Source organism: Dermochelys coriacea, chromosome 1 (assembly GCF_009764565.3).
Source record: "Dermochelys coriacea isolate rDerCor1 chromosome 1, rDerCor1.pri.v4, whole genome shotgun sequence".
Lineage (NCBI taxonomy): Eukaryota > Metazoa > Chordata > Testudines > Dermochelyidae > Dermochelys > Dermochelys coriacea.
In genome coordinates, this window is record NC_050068.2 from 16,295,027 (window position 1) to 16,313,614 (window position 18,588).

Consider the following 18,588-nt stretch of genomic DNA (forward strand, 5'->3'; position numbering starts at 1 on the left):
ACTGCCCACACCTACATTGCGAGGGTTCGAACCTGCAGGGGAGCTTTAACTGCTCAAAACCCTAGTCTTTCACAGGATGCCCAACTCCTGGATTCAAACCAACGGAGTTATAGGACATCCTATGGAATTGAGGCAGACAGCAGTGGAAAGGCTGGTACATCACTAAGCTAGGAAGATGCTGCAGGAGACAGGGATAAGTAAGTTACTGACTTGTAAAGCCAAAGCCTTAGGCTAGGTCTTCACAGCAGAGATAATTCAAGTTCTCTACCCTTTAGTAGTTAATTCCTCCCGAGTGAGAGCAGCCACGCTATAAAATAACACTGGAGCTGCACTGATGACTGGGTTAACAGCAGAAACCGATTGTGTTAGTAGTTAGCAAGTGGCTAACTCAAGCTGTAGCCTATACACCTGACTGGCCAGCCAATCTGAGTTAAAAGAACCACCGCTTGAGCTAAGGGTTTTGTGCATGGACGGGTCTCAAGTTCGAGGCAACAGCTGAGTTATAACTTGAGTTAACTTTGCAGCAAAGATAAGCACTTAGTCTAGCAAATGCACTCGCCTGCCTGAAAAGACTGGGACCAGCGGAGTCATGGCATCTCATGGTTTTTCATGCCTGTTGCCTGCGCAGATCGTTGTGTGACTATTATACACATATCACATAACCAACACCATTGCAGCTGTCTTCCCACAGCCAAGAGGATGGATTCTGGCGGTAGTTACTAACCAAAGTAAGCCTTCTCCTCAAGGCCACTGGCACTTGTGCAAACCTGCTTCTGAATGTGAAGAATCAAATATTTCATTTTGCAAAAACACAGTTATGGCCTAACTATAAACCTGCCCAGAAGGCTTGGGATTTACAAACATTAGACATCAATATTGCGTATTTCTGTTGGATAATTAATGAACATAAAAATTGCTGACATTAACCTGCAATGGAAAAACTGGTTTTAATGAACCCCATAAAACTTGCTATTCATGCCAGCTTCATAAAGCTCCATATTGAGTTCAGCTAAAGGCTATAGTTTTTATCAATAATGTCAACAATTAATATTGACTAATAAACGTATCCTGTAAACTGAGTCATTGCATTATGTTGCTGTACACATCTCATGTCCTCTAAAACATTTCTCCCATAAATCTGGGGTTTCTCAAAATAGCCTGCTTGATAGTTTAGGATATAGAAGTCCAGTTGCCAAAGAAGAAAAACCAGCAACCTTCATATTTTCTAGAACAAACTTTTAAAGTGGCCTCAAGCAGGCTTCCATCTCTGCAACTGCAGCATTAGAGATACAAGCGAAAATGTTCCACTTGATTTGAACAAACAAGCGACGGAATGCACATGCACATAACTCAGTTGTGTTCTTTTAGGCCTGCAGATAGCATGGTAATGGGAGTGGTCTGGTAGATATGTATACAGACATATGTGACTGTAAATCCTATCAATTTCGGGCACCAGTGCTAATGTGTAACAATTTCACATGCAAGTGATTTGGATGTGCAAAGTTGCATTTGCATCAATAGAGATCACATTATGGAAGCCTGGATCAATTTTTTAATGATGTTTTGCTGAAAAACACTCTAGGAGGCTAATGTAGTTCCTCCGCCCTTTCTGTGAAAAAGACTAAACCTCGGTGGTTTGGTTTTCTTAGTGGGCATAAGTAAAAGAGAAAGCTAAAGGACAGGATTACAACTGCTCAGATACCGTGGTGAGGGATGCAGTATAAGGACCGGACTACAAAAGAATGGAATTGGGATTTAAGGGTTTGGTTTGGTTTATGAAAAAAGACCTAACAGGGTGTCCAAAGTCAAGATCCCATAAGTCACCCAACAGTTCCACAGGTCACTTAGCAAAACACTAGACAACACAGCCCAAGGCTGGAACTAAAACTGCTGATTTTGCCACTCCATTGAAAAAGCTTGCCTGCCCTAATGGGTGTGACCCTGCTGAGAATGGAGCACTTAAGGAGTAAAAAAGTACTGTAAAGATAATAAAAAAACTTATCAAACCGTTCCTTTATCCCATTAACAGAGGGTTGTTATCTTTGAGCCTTGTCTAACATATATCATTATCACTTAACAAAACCTTAATAGGCCTCAGCTGTAATTTTGTTGGAATTAAACAGAAAATCATGTGGGTGGTGTATGTCTTTCCCTGTCTTGACTTCCCAAGTAAAAATTATCATAATTTGTCACTACAATACTCGTATCAAGAAGCAAAAAGAGAACAAACAATGCAGTCACTTCATGTCAGCCTTCTTTGCTGAGTCCAACCTCCAGAGGGGCTAGCAGACAGCAGCTATATTAAGACGCAGTAATTAAATTAAAGGTGCAAAGGCATAGGGGTTGTGTGAACACTAGGGTCAAACCACAATTCTATAAAAATTCTCTCTCCTTCCCACATGGACTAGCAGAACTGCTGAACAAAAGGCTCCTATACCAGCCAAGCCTACAGGAGTCTCTGCAGTTTGGGAGAGAAGGCTACAAAGATTAAAAAAAAATTCGTGACCTTCAGCTTTGAGTTCCCACAAAGGAAAGGTCTCTAAAAATATTTCACAGTTGCTTCCATCAGACAACAGACAGCCTATTTACATAAACCAGCTACTGTCAAGGAACCAGACAGGAAGGGAGGAAAACTATCGGCCCAGAAATCTGCACAAGAGATAAGCATGGAGGGAGGGGAGATTTCAATGCTTTTTGTCTGAAATGCTCCTATGAAGAGCAGATAGGGTATTACACAGCCACTTACTGATCTCCAGTTCTGTGATGAATAAGTAGGAGCCTCTCGAGCAGTTCATTAATGAATATTTTGCATGGCAAAGCAAAAGGCCACACCCTGGGATGATTAAGAGCATTTTCCTCCCTTCTCCTGGTCGGATCAAAAATCAAGGCAGATTAAAATTGGACAATGAAGAGTGGCGTTTGTGAAGGCCGATCTGGAGTTGTCACTTACCAGTTTCAGTGTTTTCGTGTTCCGTATCGGTGAGCGTGAGGTTGGAGTTGGCTCGGCTTGAGAGACAGGAGCTGCGGCCTGACTTGGTATTGCGTCCCCAGAGCCTCACAGGGTGCTCCGGCGACATGACGGCATCTGCCTCAGTGTCAGCATCTGAGCCAGCGCTCATGGAGTAGCCGCAGTGAGGCAGCCCTATATCAGTCCTGTATAAAGTCCCTTGTGTGGTCATGGCGTCGTCGAGGCCCAGCTCTCGCAAAGAGAAGTTGGCTCCTAGGAGAGAACACGGAATTGTGGATTTTGATCAAATTGGAATATTTCTTCTGTCCAGCATTCAATGATTAGTGGATAAGCAGATGGTATAGGTTCGTAAGAACAGGTTATACAAACCCATCAGGGATTGTCTAGATAATACTTAGTCCTGCCTCAGCGCAAGGGTCTAGACTAGATGAGCTACTGAGGTCCCTTCCAGCCCTACTTTTCTATGATTCTATAGTCGAGCGCTCTCAGCACAAGAGCAGGAGACAGCAACTCCTGAGTTCTAATCCCTTACCTAACAGTGACTTGCTGCGTGGCCTTCGGCAAGCAACTTAGGCCCCAATGTTCAAATCTTGCTTCTAATATAGGATGCGTGAGCTGAGGCACTTTGGTCTTGATTGTCAGAGGTGGTAAGCACCTGCAACTCCCATTGAAAACCAGGCCTGAGGCGTCTCAAGTCAGCCAGCCAGCAATTAAGGCACCCAAAGTGGCCACTTTTGAAAATGAGAGCCTTAACTCTTCTACCCCAGCTTTACCATTTGAAGAATGGTGATGATATGCCTTGCCTCCCACTTCAGATATTGTGAGGATTCAATGAGGCATTTGAACAGTACTATGTGTTTGAAAAACACTGAGAAGATATTAACTATAAGCAGTGTCACTCAACAAGTGATGAGACTCCTGTTATTAGCCCTAACATATTACTCTGTACACCGCAGTATAATGAATAGTTGATTTTCTGTGCTAGTGAACAAAACACACGTCTCCACCATCTCGCCTGTAATTTATTTTGAATAGTTATGAAACAAACACACCAGCTATTTTTCATACTCTTTCTTGTGGTTCTGGCATTTCTTGTAACTGATTTCTTTTATCTTCAATTTCTTGGAATCTTTACTAACTCACCTGTAAATAGCTGATTTTGTCATTTACTTTTAAAAATAAATGGCAACTAGTCCACCTTTCCCCAAGAAGAGCTGGAAAATGTTAATGGTCTTGTGGTTAAAGCACAAGACTGGGAATTGGAAGATGTGGTTTGCTTCCTGGCTGTATTACAGCCTTCCAGTGTGACATCAGATAAGTTACTTAACCTCTCTCTGTGCCTCAGTTTTCCCATCTGCAAAATGGGAACAATGTTCACCGCAGTAGTACAAAGTATTGCAAAGGTATAAATAAATAGTGTTCACATCCTCATGCATCAGGAAACCTCATCCTCAGTGAACGAGCCAGCAAATGAGTGAAGTAGCCATACACAAAGAACAACAACTGCTTAGCAGCACACAGCAGAACTACAGAAAAATCCTACCCAGCATTTATACAGTGCCTTACCATGTACTTTACAAATATCAGTTAAGTTAACCCTTGAGAGATAGCTGAGTATTATTATCCCATTTTACAGATAAGGATAACAACAGACAGGTTAGATGACTTTCCCAAGGCGACATAGTGATAAAATTCCTGCCTCTTTGTCCCCTACCTTTGAATAGTAGACAATAGTGCCTAAACCGGATTTATCCAGTTTAAAAGTAAAGGGGGGGAAGAGGGCGGTTAAGAGAGACAAAATATAATCACTCCAAACAGATTTTGACCAGAACACACCTGCTCTTGGGAAAAGTAACATGGGACATTTACTGATCAGCAATGGTTAGGATTTTATTTTCCATATGATCCAACACTGTCAAATATTCCTGGAGCACTGATTCAGCGCTGACTCAGAGGTGAGTGTGCCACCCCTTGACTCACTGAAACCACATCTTGTGGGACCTAGGTTTCCTTAGGAGGTCTCACCTCCAAATGCTAACCACTCTCAACCCAGCTTAGTTTATTCACTCTGACAGAATCACAGCAGAGGTTATTGGGCTGCAAATAGATGCAATTGTTTTGCTGGCTAAAAATATAACCTGAAAATGACTCCTGAGTTCATGTCTAGTTACCTGCAGAGCTTCATAATCAGTCCCAGGCAGTGTGAATGGGGATTCAGTTATTAGCACTCTGTTCAGAAAGTTGTGCTGAAAAGCTGGGGAGAGCAATTAGTGGAGCAATTACTGGCTCCATTCTAATCCACATTTTTTTATTAATTTACATTCTCTTTTTTCAGCATTCAAAGACTTTAAAAGACTTTGGCATCCTGTGAATGGCTTTATCTGAACTGTGCATTTAGCTGACATAATGCACCCCTGCCTTTGCTCTACAGTATGCCACAATTTGATGGATTAAAGGAATGTTTTGGACCAGTAGGGGGCATTAGACCCGATGTCTTGGCCAAACTCCAACTTGGGTAATTATATTCTGCCTAATTAACTTCCCTTGTATTCACTTGGATATGGCAGTCCTCATATCCTGTTGCTATGCACTGTTATACAGCTACCATGTTTCACCTCAGAGATGGTTAGACTTCAGTTGTAGGCAAAGTGATTCTTGTGGAGGTCAATCCTGACCTCTCTGCTTAGCTGAACTCTTGGGATACATGTGTCACGCTCTCTGGAGTGGCTCATGACTGCGAGTGTCTACCTCATGGCAGACTGTCAGAAAACAGGGCAAATACCACAAGGTCGTGGTGTGTTCTATACTTAGATTTCACCAAGCCAGTGACAAATGTGAACTCTTGGATCATTATAACAGTCTTACCATGGAATCACGGCCAGTCCCCTTAGACACTCCAGCCTATCTTGCCACCCAGACAAACTGAATTTTGTGATAATGGTCACTTAAACAAAAAAAAATCACAACACATCAGGTTGCTCCCAGTCCCAAGAGACCAGCCACTTACCTCAGATCAATGGTACTCTGGATCTTACACCAAAGACAAAACTGACAGCCAATTCTATAATACACTAACTAAAGATTTATTAGCTATGAAAAAAGAATGAGGGTTATTGAGAGGTTAAAGCAGGTAAAAAACATGCACAGGTGAGTCACTGTTTGTAATTCCAAATGGTGGCAGCGATGTAATAAACAGCCAGTTTCCCAAAACATCTTTTCAGGGTACCCATATTGTCTCTGGGGATCACTGCTTTGCTTCTGGTACACTCCTCTGTAAGGTTTCAGAGTAGCAGCCGTGTTAGTCTGTATTCGCAAAAAGAAAAGGAGTACTTGTGGCACCTTAGAGACTAAAAAATTTATTAGAGCATAAGCTTTCGTGAGCTACAGCTCACTTCATCGGATGCATCTAAGCTCTAAGGCGCCACAAGTACTCCTTTTCTTTTTACTCCTCTGTAAGAGTCCAAACAGTCCAGAGATACAGCATCTTTCCTTGAATCCACACTTATCACTTCTTCTCACAGAAAACAAGCTGACAGTGTCACTACCCATGTGGGCTTTTCTTTTGATGATGGAGCGAGGAATGCATTTTTAGTCTTTGACCAGCGATCAACACATACAATGATCGCTTCCTATGAAATTAGCACTTTTCTGTTAAAGTTCTTCATTTGCATTCCACCAGGCTTCTTTCTCATTGGATGGATTATTTAATTACAGGGCTACACACAATGTAAATGTTTGCTACTACATTATAATAGGATACAGACAATTGAAAACAATGCAAGTACCATTCCGCTCGTTTCCAAGAAGCTTTAACACCAAATACATTCACATACCTTTGACAATCACTTTGATCTATACTAATACACAAGACAATTGGCCTGCGGCTCTGGCATGAGCTGGCACCTGATCTGCCAGCATCACAATGTCTACACTGCCAAAAAAGCCCCAACAACCCTGCAACGGTGAGTCTCACAGCCCAAATTGTCTGACTTGGGCTCCTGGGGCTCAGGTTACAGAGCTAAAAATAGCGTAGACATCCCTGCTCAGGCTGAAGCCCAGGTTTTGAGACACTCCCGCTTTGCCAGGTTTCAGAGCCCAAACTTCAGCCCAAACAGAAACATCTACACTGCTCTTTTTAGCCCTGTAGTGCAAGTCCCGTGAGCCCAAATCAGTTGATCCAGGCTTTGGGCCTTGTTGCCAGGTTTGTTTGGGTTTTTTGCAGTGTAATGTACCTTTGATGACTTCAAACTCTCACTGGACATAGTTTGTACACTAACCTAGAAAAGCACTATCAGAAGTTCTGTAATAAATCTAAGATGGTTCTAATTACTACAGCCACCAAATTTTATTGGGGCAGAAAAACCTGTCTCATTATTTTTTATTATCAAAAGGGGCTAAGACCAAAACCCCATATCTAAACTCAGGTTGCAGATCCCTGTTCACATGGGAGTTCTCAGCTCCTATTTGTTTCTCCAATGATATGAATTTGAACACATTAACCTAGAGACAGTTGTGTCTCGGGCTGGACTGTGAAACATTATGTTCAGGTGTATTTGGTTCTGCTCATTAGAGAGATATCAAGTACCACTCTGGACCTTGACTTTGGATCCAGGGCTGAGTTTTGCTCCCATCCCTACTATAAAGCCATGTTTAAGCTTGTGATTTCCCTCAAGTTTCCATTTGTTGATGTTATGCAAAACTGGCCAACACAACTAACAGCACTGTTCTAAGCTATAGTCTGGCTTTTGTGGGTTACAGCTGAGCTAGCCCAACAAAAGACCCCTTCTAGCAGGTACTCTCTCCTGCAATAACCTCTGTACAGTGAATGATCCACTAACTACAGGCAGCTGGCATTTTGTTTTTTCTCCTAATAGGGAAACACCTGCTTAATTCAGTTAGCTATGGAGCTCACAGTGGAAAAAGGGAAGGAAGGAGGATGCACAGAAGGAGATAGAGTGATAGACCAACAAACTTGACATCTGCTCCAAATAAAAGCAGAGAAAAAACTTTTCAGTGAGAAGAAACTAACTGTGGTTCAGCTGGTTGAGGCACTATGGTCTGGAATGGTCAGAGTACATAAACTGTTTGTGAACTTCACACCTAACTAAAATAGATTAAGCTTTCTGACAGATTTCAGAGTAGCAGCCCTGTTAGTCTGTATTCGCAAAAAGAAAAGGAGTACTTGTGGCACCTTAGAGACTAACAAATTTATTAGAGCATAAGCTTTCGTGAGCTACAGCTCACTTCATCGGATGCATTTGGTGGAAAAAACAGAGGAGAGATTTATATACACACACACAGAGAACATGAAACAATGGGTTTATCATACACACTGTAAGGAGAGTGATCACTTAAGATAAGCCATCACCAACAGCAGGGGGGGGAAAGGAGGAAAACCTTCCATGGTGACAAGCAGGTAGGCTAATTCCAGCAGTTAACAAGAATATCAGAGGAACAGTGGGGGGTGGGGTGGGGGGGAGAAATACCATGGGGAAATAGTTTTACTTTGTGTAATGACTCATCCATTCCCAGTCTCTATTCAAGCCTAAATTAATTGTATCCAGTTTGCAAATTAATTCCAATTCAGCAGTCTCTCGTTGGAGTCTGTTTTTGAAGCTTTTTTGTTGAAGTATAGCCACTCTTAGGTCTGTAATCGAGTGACCAGAGAGATTGAAGTGTTCTCCAACTGGTTTTTGAATGTTATAATTCTTGACGTCTGATTTGTGTCCATTCATTCTTTTACGTAGAGACTGTCCAGTTTGGCCAATGTACATGGCAGAGGGGCATTGCTGGCACATGATGGCATATATCACATTGGTAGATGCGCAGGTGAACGAGCCTCTGATAGTGTGGCTGATGTGATTAGGCCCTATGATGGTATCCCCTGAATAGATATGTGGACAGAGTTGGCAACGGGCTTTGTTGCAAGGATAGGTTCCTGGGTTAGTGGTTCTGTTGTGTGGTGTGTGGTTGCTGGTGAGTATTTGCTTCAGATTGGGGGGCTGTCTGTAAGCAAGGACTGGTCTGTCTCCCAAGATCTGAGAGAGCGATGGCTCGTCCTTCAGGATAGGTTGTAGATCCTTGATGATGCGTTGGAGAGGTTTTAGTTGGGGGCTGAAGGTGATGGCTAGTGGCGTTCTGTTGTTTTCTTTGTTGGGCCTGTCCTGTAGTAGGTGACTTCTGGGTACTCTTCTGGCTCTGTCAATCTGTTTCTTCACTTCAGCAGGTGGGTATTGTAGTTGTAGGAATGCATGATAGAGATCTTGTAGGTGTTTGTCTCTGTCTGAGGGGTTGGAGCAAATGCGGTTATATCGTAGCGCTTGGCTGTAGACAATGGATCGAGTGGTATGATCTGGATGAAAGCTAGAGGCATGTAGGTAGGAATAGCGGTCAGTAGGTTTCCGATATAGGGTGGTGTTTATGTGACCATCGCTTATTAGCACCGTAGCATCCAGGAAGTGGATCTCTTGTGTGGACTGGTCCAGGCTGAGGTTGATGGTGGGATGGAAACTTCCTGGATGCTACGGTGCTAATAAGCGATGGTCACATAAACACCACCCTATATCGGAAACCTACTGACCGCTATTCCTACCTACATGCCTCTAGCTTTCATCCAGATCATACCACTCGATCCATTGTCTACAGCCAAGCGCTACGATATAACCGCATTTGCTCCAACCCCTCAGACAGAGACAAACACCTACAAGATCTCTATCATGCATTCCTACAACTACAATACCCACCTGCTGAAGTGAAGAAACAGATTGACAGAGCCAGAAGAGTACCCAGAAGTCACCTACTACAGGACAGGCCCAACAAAGAAAACAACAGAACGCCACTAGCCATCACCTTCAGCCCCCAACTAAAACCTCTCCAACGCATCATCAAGGATCTACAACCTATCCTGAAGGACGAGCCATCGCTCTCTCAGATCTTGGGAGACAGACCAGTCCTTGCTTACAGACAGCCCCCCAATCTGAAGCAAATACTCACCAGCAACCACACACCACACAACAGAACCACTAACCCAGGAACCTATCCTTGCAACAAAGCCCGTTGCCAACTCTGTCCACATATCTATTCAGGGGATACCATCATAGGGCCTAATCACATCAGCCACACTATCAGAGGCTCGTTCACCTGCGCATCTACCAATGTGATATATGCCATCATGTGCCAGCAATGCCCCTCTGCCATGTACATTGGCCAAACTGGACAGTCTCTACGTAAAAGAATGAATGGACACAAATCAGACGTCAAGAATTATAACATTCAAAAACCAGTTGGAGAACACTTCAATCTCTCTGGTCACTCGATCACAGACCTAAGAGTGGCTATACTTCAACAAAAAAGCTTCAAAAACAGACTCCACGAGCGACTGCTGAATTGGAATTAATTTGCAAACTGGATACAATTAACTTAGGCTTGAATAGAGACTGGGAATGGATGAGTCATTACACAAAGTAAAACTATTTCCCCATGGTATTTCTCCCTCCCACCCCACCCCCCACTGTTCCTCAGATATTCTTGTTAACTGCTGGAATTAGCCTACCTGCTTGTCACCATGAAAGGTTTTCCTCCTTCCCCCCCCTGCTGTTGGTGATGGCTTATCTTAAGTGATCACTCTCCTTACAGTGTGTATGATAAACCCATTGTTTCATGTTCTCTGTGTGTGTGTATATAAATCTCTCCTCTGTTTTTTCCACCAAATGCATCCGATGAAGTGAGCTGTAGCTCACGAAAGCTTATGCTCTAATAAATTTGTTAGTCTCTAAGGTGCCACAAGTACTCCTTTTCTTTCTGACAGAGTTGACAGGCAGGGATACTCATGGCTCATATTCGCCACCAAAGCTTGCGAGCCAGCTCAGAGAGCACAGGACAAGCCTGTGATAAATTATTCCAGATACTACTGCTGTGCTATCATACCGGAGAACATGCACTCCCGTTCCACCGCCTCAGCAGCAAGTGAACTTGAATTGACTGATATAACAGATGTAACTGCATCTCCCCTCTCCACCCCACCAGCTCTGCCTTTGGTCCAGACCCCAGAGTAAGGATTAGGCCTACACTCTACAGTTCACCAGACAGTTGAGCCTTTTTTTTTTTTGCCCCCACATTGCAGATTTTAGTCCTCTTACCAATGATCACAAGTCCCCCTCCCTCCTGTAACAATTCACACTCAACAACCTCAAACACATCAATGAGCAGCTTGATTGATGCTCTCCAGCAACAGCAACTCATAAATTATGAAAAATGACTGCTACAATTAACTGAAAATCAAATTTATTTGCAATAAACAGCATGAGACACATCGATTTTCATATTCTATGCTCAATATAGCCTTTTAAACTGGGAGAACTCAAGTCAATAAAAGGAAGATAATAAATATCTAAAACTTTTTTATTCAGGTCTGGTCTATTTTTTGCTATGCTGACTTGCGCTGTTTGCTTTCTTGGCACACTCACGCTGGGTAAAACCATTTAAATGTTGACTAGTTTATTTCCTGAATTTATTTGGTCAGTTTGAAATGTTTCCCTCCTCTCTGCCTCCTTGTCCAGCTCTAGAAAAAAATCACTTTGCCTTACTTGAATCAAGCAAAAATGTCACAAGCTAACACAGCGAGGTCTTCAGCTAGTGTAAATCAGTGAAGCTCCACCAAAGTCAATAGAATTATACTGATTTAACCAACTGAAAATCCGGCCATAAAATCTATGGGCTAATTTTTATCATTAGCTAGGCCATAGAGTTAAGGAGATAGGAAATTTCAAGCACAGAGGAAAAGAAAGAAAATTATTTAAAAAAAAAAAACGGTTACTGACCTTCTGTAACTATTGTTCTTCGAGATGCGTTGTTCATGTCCATACCACGTTAGGTGTGTATATGCTGTGTGAACCATTGCCAGAGATTTGTCCCTTGGTGGTGTCCATCAGGCCCACTCTAGTGCCCTCTGGTGCCCGCTTATGTGCCAGTATAAGCAGTGCTGCCAGCCCTGCACCCTCTCAGTTCCTTCTTGCAGGATAACTCTGACAGAGCAGTAGGAGGGTGGGTTGTGGAATAGACATCTCGAAGAACAACAGTTACGGAAGGTCAGTAACTGTTTTTTCTTCTTTGGTCATGTCCATTCCACATTAGATGGACTCAGAGTTCATGGATACAAGTGCTGCAACATTCCTTGCCCCAACCTGGTGTCATCTCGAGTCTGCTGGGTAATGACGTAGTGGGATGAGAAGATATGCACTGACGAACCTGGGCCAGAAATGCTGCTGAAGAGACTTGAGCTCTTGTGGAATGAGTGGTCAAGATGGCAGGTAGTGGGACATTTGTCTGCTCGTAGCATGCTTGAATACAGGAGGTTATCCAGTAGGCCTTTTATCCTCTCTACTATTGAAACAAAGAGTTGTGTGGATCTGCAAAACGATTTAGTCCTCTCAATGTAAAAGGCGAGGGCATGCCTAACATCCGATGAGTGAAGTCGCCGCTCTTCTGAATTCTGGTGTGGCTTCGTGAAGAAGACTGGCAAGAAAGTGTCTTGGTTGCCATGGAAGTGCAAGACCACTTTGGCAGGAAGGGCAGAGTGGGGCACAGTTTAATCTTGTCCTTGAAGAACACCATGTACAAGGGTTCTGATGTAAGTGCCCTGAGTTCAGGGACTCTTCTGGCTGAGGTAATCGCTATCAGGAAGGCAACCTTGCAGAAGAAAAAGAGCAGAAGACACAATATCAGAGGCTCAAAGGGAGAGCCTGTGAGTTTGGATAGGATCAAATTCAAATCCCACGGGGGAATCAGTTTGCGAACCTGAGGACAAAGTCTCTCTAACCCCTTAAGAAAGTGGGTTGTCATCTCATGAGAGAAAATTGACCTATCACCCTCTGGTGGGTGGAAGGCCAAAATTGCTGCTAGATGCACCTTGATAGATGTGAGGACCAGACCTTGTTGTTTTAGGTGGAACAAGTAGTCCAGAATAGACTGAAGGGAAGATCGAGTCAGAGAAAGGCCTTGTTGGGACGACGATATTGAGAAAGCTTCCAATTGGCGAGGTAGATAGCCGTAGTGGACAGTTTCTTACTACTCAGCAAGACCTGTTGAACTTGCTCTAAACAGGCTTGTTCCTCTGGGTTCAGCCATGGAGCTTCCATGCGGTCAGGTGAAGGGAGCTGAGGTTTGGGTGGAGTAAATGGCAATGATCTTCTGAGAGCGGTTCCGGGCAGTGTAGAAGCAAGGAATTCTGGTGTGCTACCGAGGGTGCTACTGATAAATCTAGCAGCATGACGAACCAGTGTTGGCATGGCCACGCCAGGGCTATAAGAATAACTCTTGCCTTGTTCCATTTGATTTTTAGAAGGACCTTGTGTACCAGAGGAACTGGAGGAAATGCATAGAATAGGAGTACAATCCATGGAAGCAGGATGACATCGAAAAGGGAGCCCAGCTTGTGCCTATGCAGTGAGCAAAACTGATGACATTTCCTGTTCTGCTTGGTTACAAACAGATCTACTTGGGGAGAGCCCCACCTTCAGAAGATGAACCTGGAGACCTCTGGGTGAAAGGAGCACTCGTGCTGAAAGAAGAAAGATCTGCTGAGGTGATCTGCCAGGGTGTTCTGGGCTCCCAGAAGATGAGAAGTCTCGACGTGGATCTAGTGCTTCATGCAGAAGTCCTCTAGACAGATGGCCTCATGACACAGGGCAGAGGAGCACAGTCCTCCCTGCTTGTTGATTTTGTCTGTCAGTGCTTGCACTACTTTGCCTGTGAACTGGGGAAGAAACACTTGGCAAGCTAAGCTGACAGCACTGATCTCCCTGATGTTTATATGCAAGGAAAGCTCTTCCTGGGACCATAGGCCCAGTGTTCTGAGGCAATCAAGGTGGGCTCCCCAACCTAGGAGTGAAGCATCCAACACTAGGGACACTGACTGCTGGGGGGGTGACAAAGGGAATGCCCGCCACTGCTGACTGGGGGTCCTTCCACCAGTAGAGGGAGGCAAGGATTGTGGCTGGAACAGCAAGTACTGAGTCCAAGTGGCGTCTGTTCGGTGAGTACACTGAAGCTAACCACATCTGCAGGGGCCTGAGATGCAGCCTTGCATGCCAGACCATGCAAGTGCACATAGCCATGTGTCCCAGGAACTTGAGGAAAACGCGGGTTGTTGTGACTGGGTGGACTATGGTCTTGGATCTCAGGCCCGACATTGTCTGGAATCGAGCCTCTGGAAGGAAGACTCTGACATGGGTCAAGTAGAACACTGCCCCGATAAACTCTATTCTCTGTACTGAATGAGAGTTGACTTATGTTCATTTATCAACTGGCTCAGGGCTTGGAAGGTGGCTTGGATCTGATGTCGTTCTTTACTTGGGCCTCTGAGCAACTCTTGATCAGCCAGTTGTTGAGATACGGGTAGATTTGAATGCCTCACTTTAAGATAAAGGTTGCTACCACCGCTATGCATTTAGTAAAAACCTGGGGGCTGCAGATAGGCTGAAAGGGAGAATGGTGAATTGGTAATGAGTCTGGTTTACTATGAACCTGAGGAATCTTCTGTGGCCAAGGAAGATGGAAATGTGAAAGTAAGCATCCATCAAGTGGAAGGCAGCATACCAGTCCCCTGGATCCAGGGAGGGGGTGATGGAGGCCAGGAGAGGAAGAGGCCTGCACTGGAGAAGGGGCTTCTTCCTCTTCTTCAGCCTCATGTACCTCTCTGGGGTTCATGTCCTGTGTATTGGTACCAGGTTCGGTACTGGAATCAAAGTCCAGTGCCGAGTGGAGCGGTGCAGGGGCCCTCCTCTCAGAAGCAACCAAGTATGACTGGTGAGAAGATGAGCTCAGTACCAGGAGAATGGATTCCAGAATGGCCATTGCATAGGTCACTGTCCACCAGTCTTCTTTGGATGAGTGTAGAGCTCCACCTTGGACTCAGATGAAGAATCTTCCTGAGGTGATCACAGGGGAGCAGTACCCCACACTTCCAACGATTATTGTCAATGGTCTGGGTAGAGGTGCTGGACTGGGGACAATCTCCTAGAAGAAAACATGGGGGCTTGCCCCTGGAAGGTATTGAAGGTCCAGTTGCGGGGAAGGAACTCGGAGCACAATGCTCTCTCCTGCTCGTGCTGGTTGGAGCCAACAGTTGTCTCATAGGAGTCGGTGGTACTGGGAGCAATAATAAGTCCCTGGCCACTGCAGAGGTTTCCAAGATTGAAGGCATCGTGATTCCACTGGTGCCACAATGACTTTCTAGCATCAGCGGGGGGTCGTGCACTGGACTCAACATTCTGGTCAAAGTTGATGGTGCCACCATGGGACTGGGGGTGGAGGAGTGGCCTGACGCGGGTTGCACTCTACTGCTTCCCCCTTGCTTGCCTTTCTTCGGCACCAGTGAGTGCCCTCTTTTTAATGTTTCTTCTCAGTACTGGACATGGAAAATGGTGCCTGGATATGCGCGGTGTCAGAAGAGCACTTTGCACTGAGGTCAAAGTGCTTGATGCCGAATCTGAGCGGCTTGGCTTTGAATCCAGTCTAAGAGCATCTTCCATTAGGATAACCCTCAGTCTAGCCTCTCAATATTTCTTTGTATGATGCTTAAAGTCCTGACAAAGCTGACAGCACTCCCAGACACTTCAGACAACTGCAGTGCCACAGGGGCACAAGGTTTGAAGCCCGGGGACTGTGTGTGGGGGGAGTATGCCTGGCCCAAGGGGCAAAGGGAGTCCCTCAATGATAAAGGAGGGGTTCTAAGTATCTATACTAGTATTGTTTACAATATTTACACTTCAATTAAACTAAGACTAATAAACTGGGATACAGAGAAGAAACCACTGAAAAAAGCCTTGCCGAAGCAAGAGTTGTTGCTCCAGCAACCATCATGGGCGGTGTCATAAATATAAAGGGAAGGGTAACCACCTTTCTGTATACAGTGCTATAAAATCCCTCCTGGCCAGAGGCAAATCCCTTTCATCTGTAAAGGGTTAAGAAGCTAAGATAACTCGCTAGCACCTGACCCAAAATGACCAATGAGGGGACAAGATACTTTCACATCTGGAGCGGGGGGGGAGGGGACAAAGGGTTTGTCTGTCTGTGTGATGCTTTTGCTGGGAACAGATCAGGAATGCAGCCTTACAACTCCTGTTAAGTTAGTAAGTAATCTAGCTAGACATGCGTTAGATTTCCTTTTGTTTAATGGCTGGTAAAATAAGCTCTGCTGGACGGAATGTATATTCCTGTTTTTGTGTCTTTTTGTAACTTAAGGTTTTGCCTAGAGGGACTCTCTATGTTTCGAATCTGATTACCCTGTAAGGTATTTACTATCCTGATTTTACAGATGTGATTCATTTACCTTTTCTTTAATTAAAATTCTTCTTTTAAGAACCTGATTGATTTTTCATTGTTCTTAAGATCCAAGGGTTTGGGTCTGTGTTCACCTGTACAAATTGGTGAGGATTCTTATCAAGCCTTCCCCAGGAAAGGGGGTGTAGGGCTTGGGGGGATACTTTGGGGGAAGATGTCTCCAAGTGGGCTCTTTTCCTGTTCTTTGTTTAAAATGCTTGTTGGTGGAAGCATAGGGTTCAAGGACAAGGCAAAGTTTGTACCTTGGGGAAGTTTTAACCGCAGCTGGTAAGAATAAGCCTAGGGGGTCTTTTATGCAGGTCCCCACATCTGTACCCTAGAGTTCAAAGTGGGGAAGGAACCTTGATACGCGGTAAGAAGGAACTGAGAGGGTGCAAGGTTGGCAGCACCCCTTATACCGCTGCATAAGAGTGCAGCACCAAAGGGCGCTAGAGCCAGCCCAATGGATACCACTGAGGGAAAACTCTCCAGCAATGGTGCACACACACCTAACAGGGAATGAACATGAGCAAGCACTCGAAGAAGAATGACAAAATCCGTAGGTGCAGTGTGCTCTAATGGTTAGAGAAGGCAAGTAGGAGTCTGGACTCCTAGGATCTGTCCCTGCCTCTGTAACCTTATGCAGGTCACTTAACATCATTTTGACTCAGTTTAGCTATATCTACCTGTAGAACAGATTTGATAACCTAACAGGTCTTTCTTTTGCCCGTACAGGAGCTGCCCTAGCCCACCTACCCCCCAACCCCTGCAGCACCCGCACTCTCCTCTCCCCTGAGCACCTGCGGTTCCCCCCCCGGGCCATGCCCCCAGCACCTGTGGCACACCCCCCCCATCCCCAGCACCTACGGCGCCCCCAGGGTTACCCTCCCGATCTGCCACCTGCCTCCCCAAGTTTTAGTCAGGGGTATATAGTAAAAGTCATGAACAGGTCACGGGCCATGAATTTTTGTTTACTGCCCATGACCTACCCATGACTTTTACTAGAAATACCAATGACTACAACGTAGCCTGAGTTATACATAGTGCAGGGTGTACTAACAGCAGCCTATGTCAATCTTTCTGTTCATCATTTGCACTACTGCATGTTCCATTTCACTTTAGCTGCCCATTTCACACTTTCCTGGATTGACAAAAAACCCTGTTTCTTCCAACCTAAGACTGTCTGGGCTCCATGGTTGATTGTGTAGTATCTATGTGCAACCCATGCTCACACAATATGGCTCTTTGTCTCCCTCTAATGGCTAGAGCTTGTAAAGATGTTTACGCTACTCCTTCCATGCTACTGAACCTGGTCTTTCAGTTCAGGGAATAGATGCTTATGCTCAAGAGGTCCCAGGTTCAGTCACTGCCACCACACTGTCCAGGGATGTCATTACCTATGCATACCATAGGCAGAGACTTTCCTTCCAACAAAGCCACGTTGATCTTCCTCTAGTGTTTTCTCTCATAGCTCTGTGCAATGTCTTAAAGGCATTCCTCTGTGCATGTCTCAGAACCCTTTATAGCTTTGAGTTATTCCCTCACCTACCTCTGGACCTCAGCATACAGTTGATTAACTCACTGCTTACAGCTGCACCTGATGAAATGCACTTACCCGTTCGGCAGAATTCATCAGCCTCCTGGTGCACCATGTCTTTGACCCGATTGCTGTAGGTCAGCCTGGAGTCTTGATCGTAAGCCTTCAGAGTCTCACTGGAGCTGTAGGACTTTTGCGGTATTTTGCTGTCTTCGCTCTCCGCCGAGGAGCTAGTGTAGCGTCGCTCGGTGTCACGGCGCCTGGTCAGAGATCGGTATGGTTTTCTCTCTTTCACATCCATGGCACTTTTGTCTGCGTCTTCAACATTAAGGTAACAGTGTTTTGTGGTGATCAGATTGGAATAATCTGAAAGAGAGTATAAAAGAGAGGTGACCTGAGTTCATCCCATTAGACAGCGAAGGGTTGGTTTTTTTAGTTTCAGCTTTTTATTCAGTCTCACAATATGCAAAGGAAAGAGTATCTAATGGACCACTGGGAATCCACTTATAACTACTACTGATAAAAGGAAAGTATCAGTTATCTGTGTCCCAAACCATGCCTTGTACCTCTTGTTTATAATGGCAATTACTAAAAGAACTGCTGCTAGGCACAGCAATAAAATAAATAAATAAATACTTTTTAAAAACCAACCATTTGTTCCTAGCACTAGTATGTTTCAAATGTGAACGTGGTTGAGATTTTCAAAAGTGATCAGCAATTTTGGGTGCCTCGTTTTTAGTGCAGCCCACTTCTAAACCCCTTA

General features: G+C 44.6%; 1 protein-coding gene across 3 annotated transcripts in view; it reads right to left on the reverse strand.

Moving 5' to 3' along the window:
- Positions 1 to 18,588, reverse strand: part of TENM4 (teneurin transmembrane protein 4) — a 1,775,651-nt gene that overhangs the window by 427,015 nt on the left and 1,330,048 nt on the right. For all 3 annotated transcript variants that reach the window (XM_043504093.1, XM_038368402.2, XM_043504094.1), the window contains 2 exons: positions 17,904 to 18,191; positions 2,951 to 3,220 (listed from right to left, as the gene is read on the reverse strand). In XM_043504093.1, coding sequence (XP_043360028.1) covers positions 2,951 to 3,220; positions 17,904 to 18,126 — 493 coding nt within the window. In that variant the 5' untranslated portion in view covers positions 18,127 to 18,191. The remainder of the gene's footprint in view (positions 1 to 2,950; positions 3,221 to 17,903; positions 18,192 to 18,588) is intronic.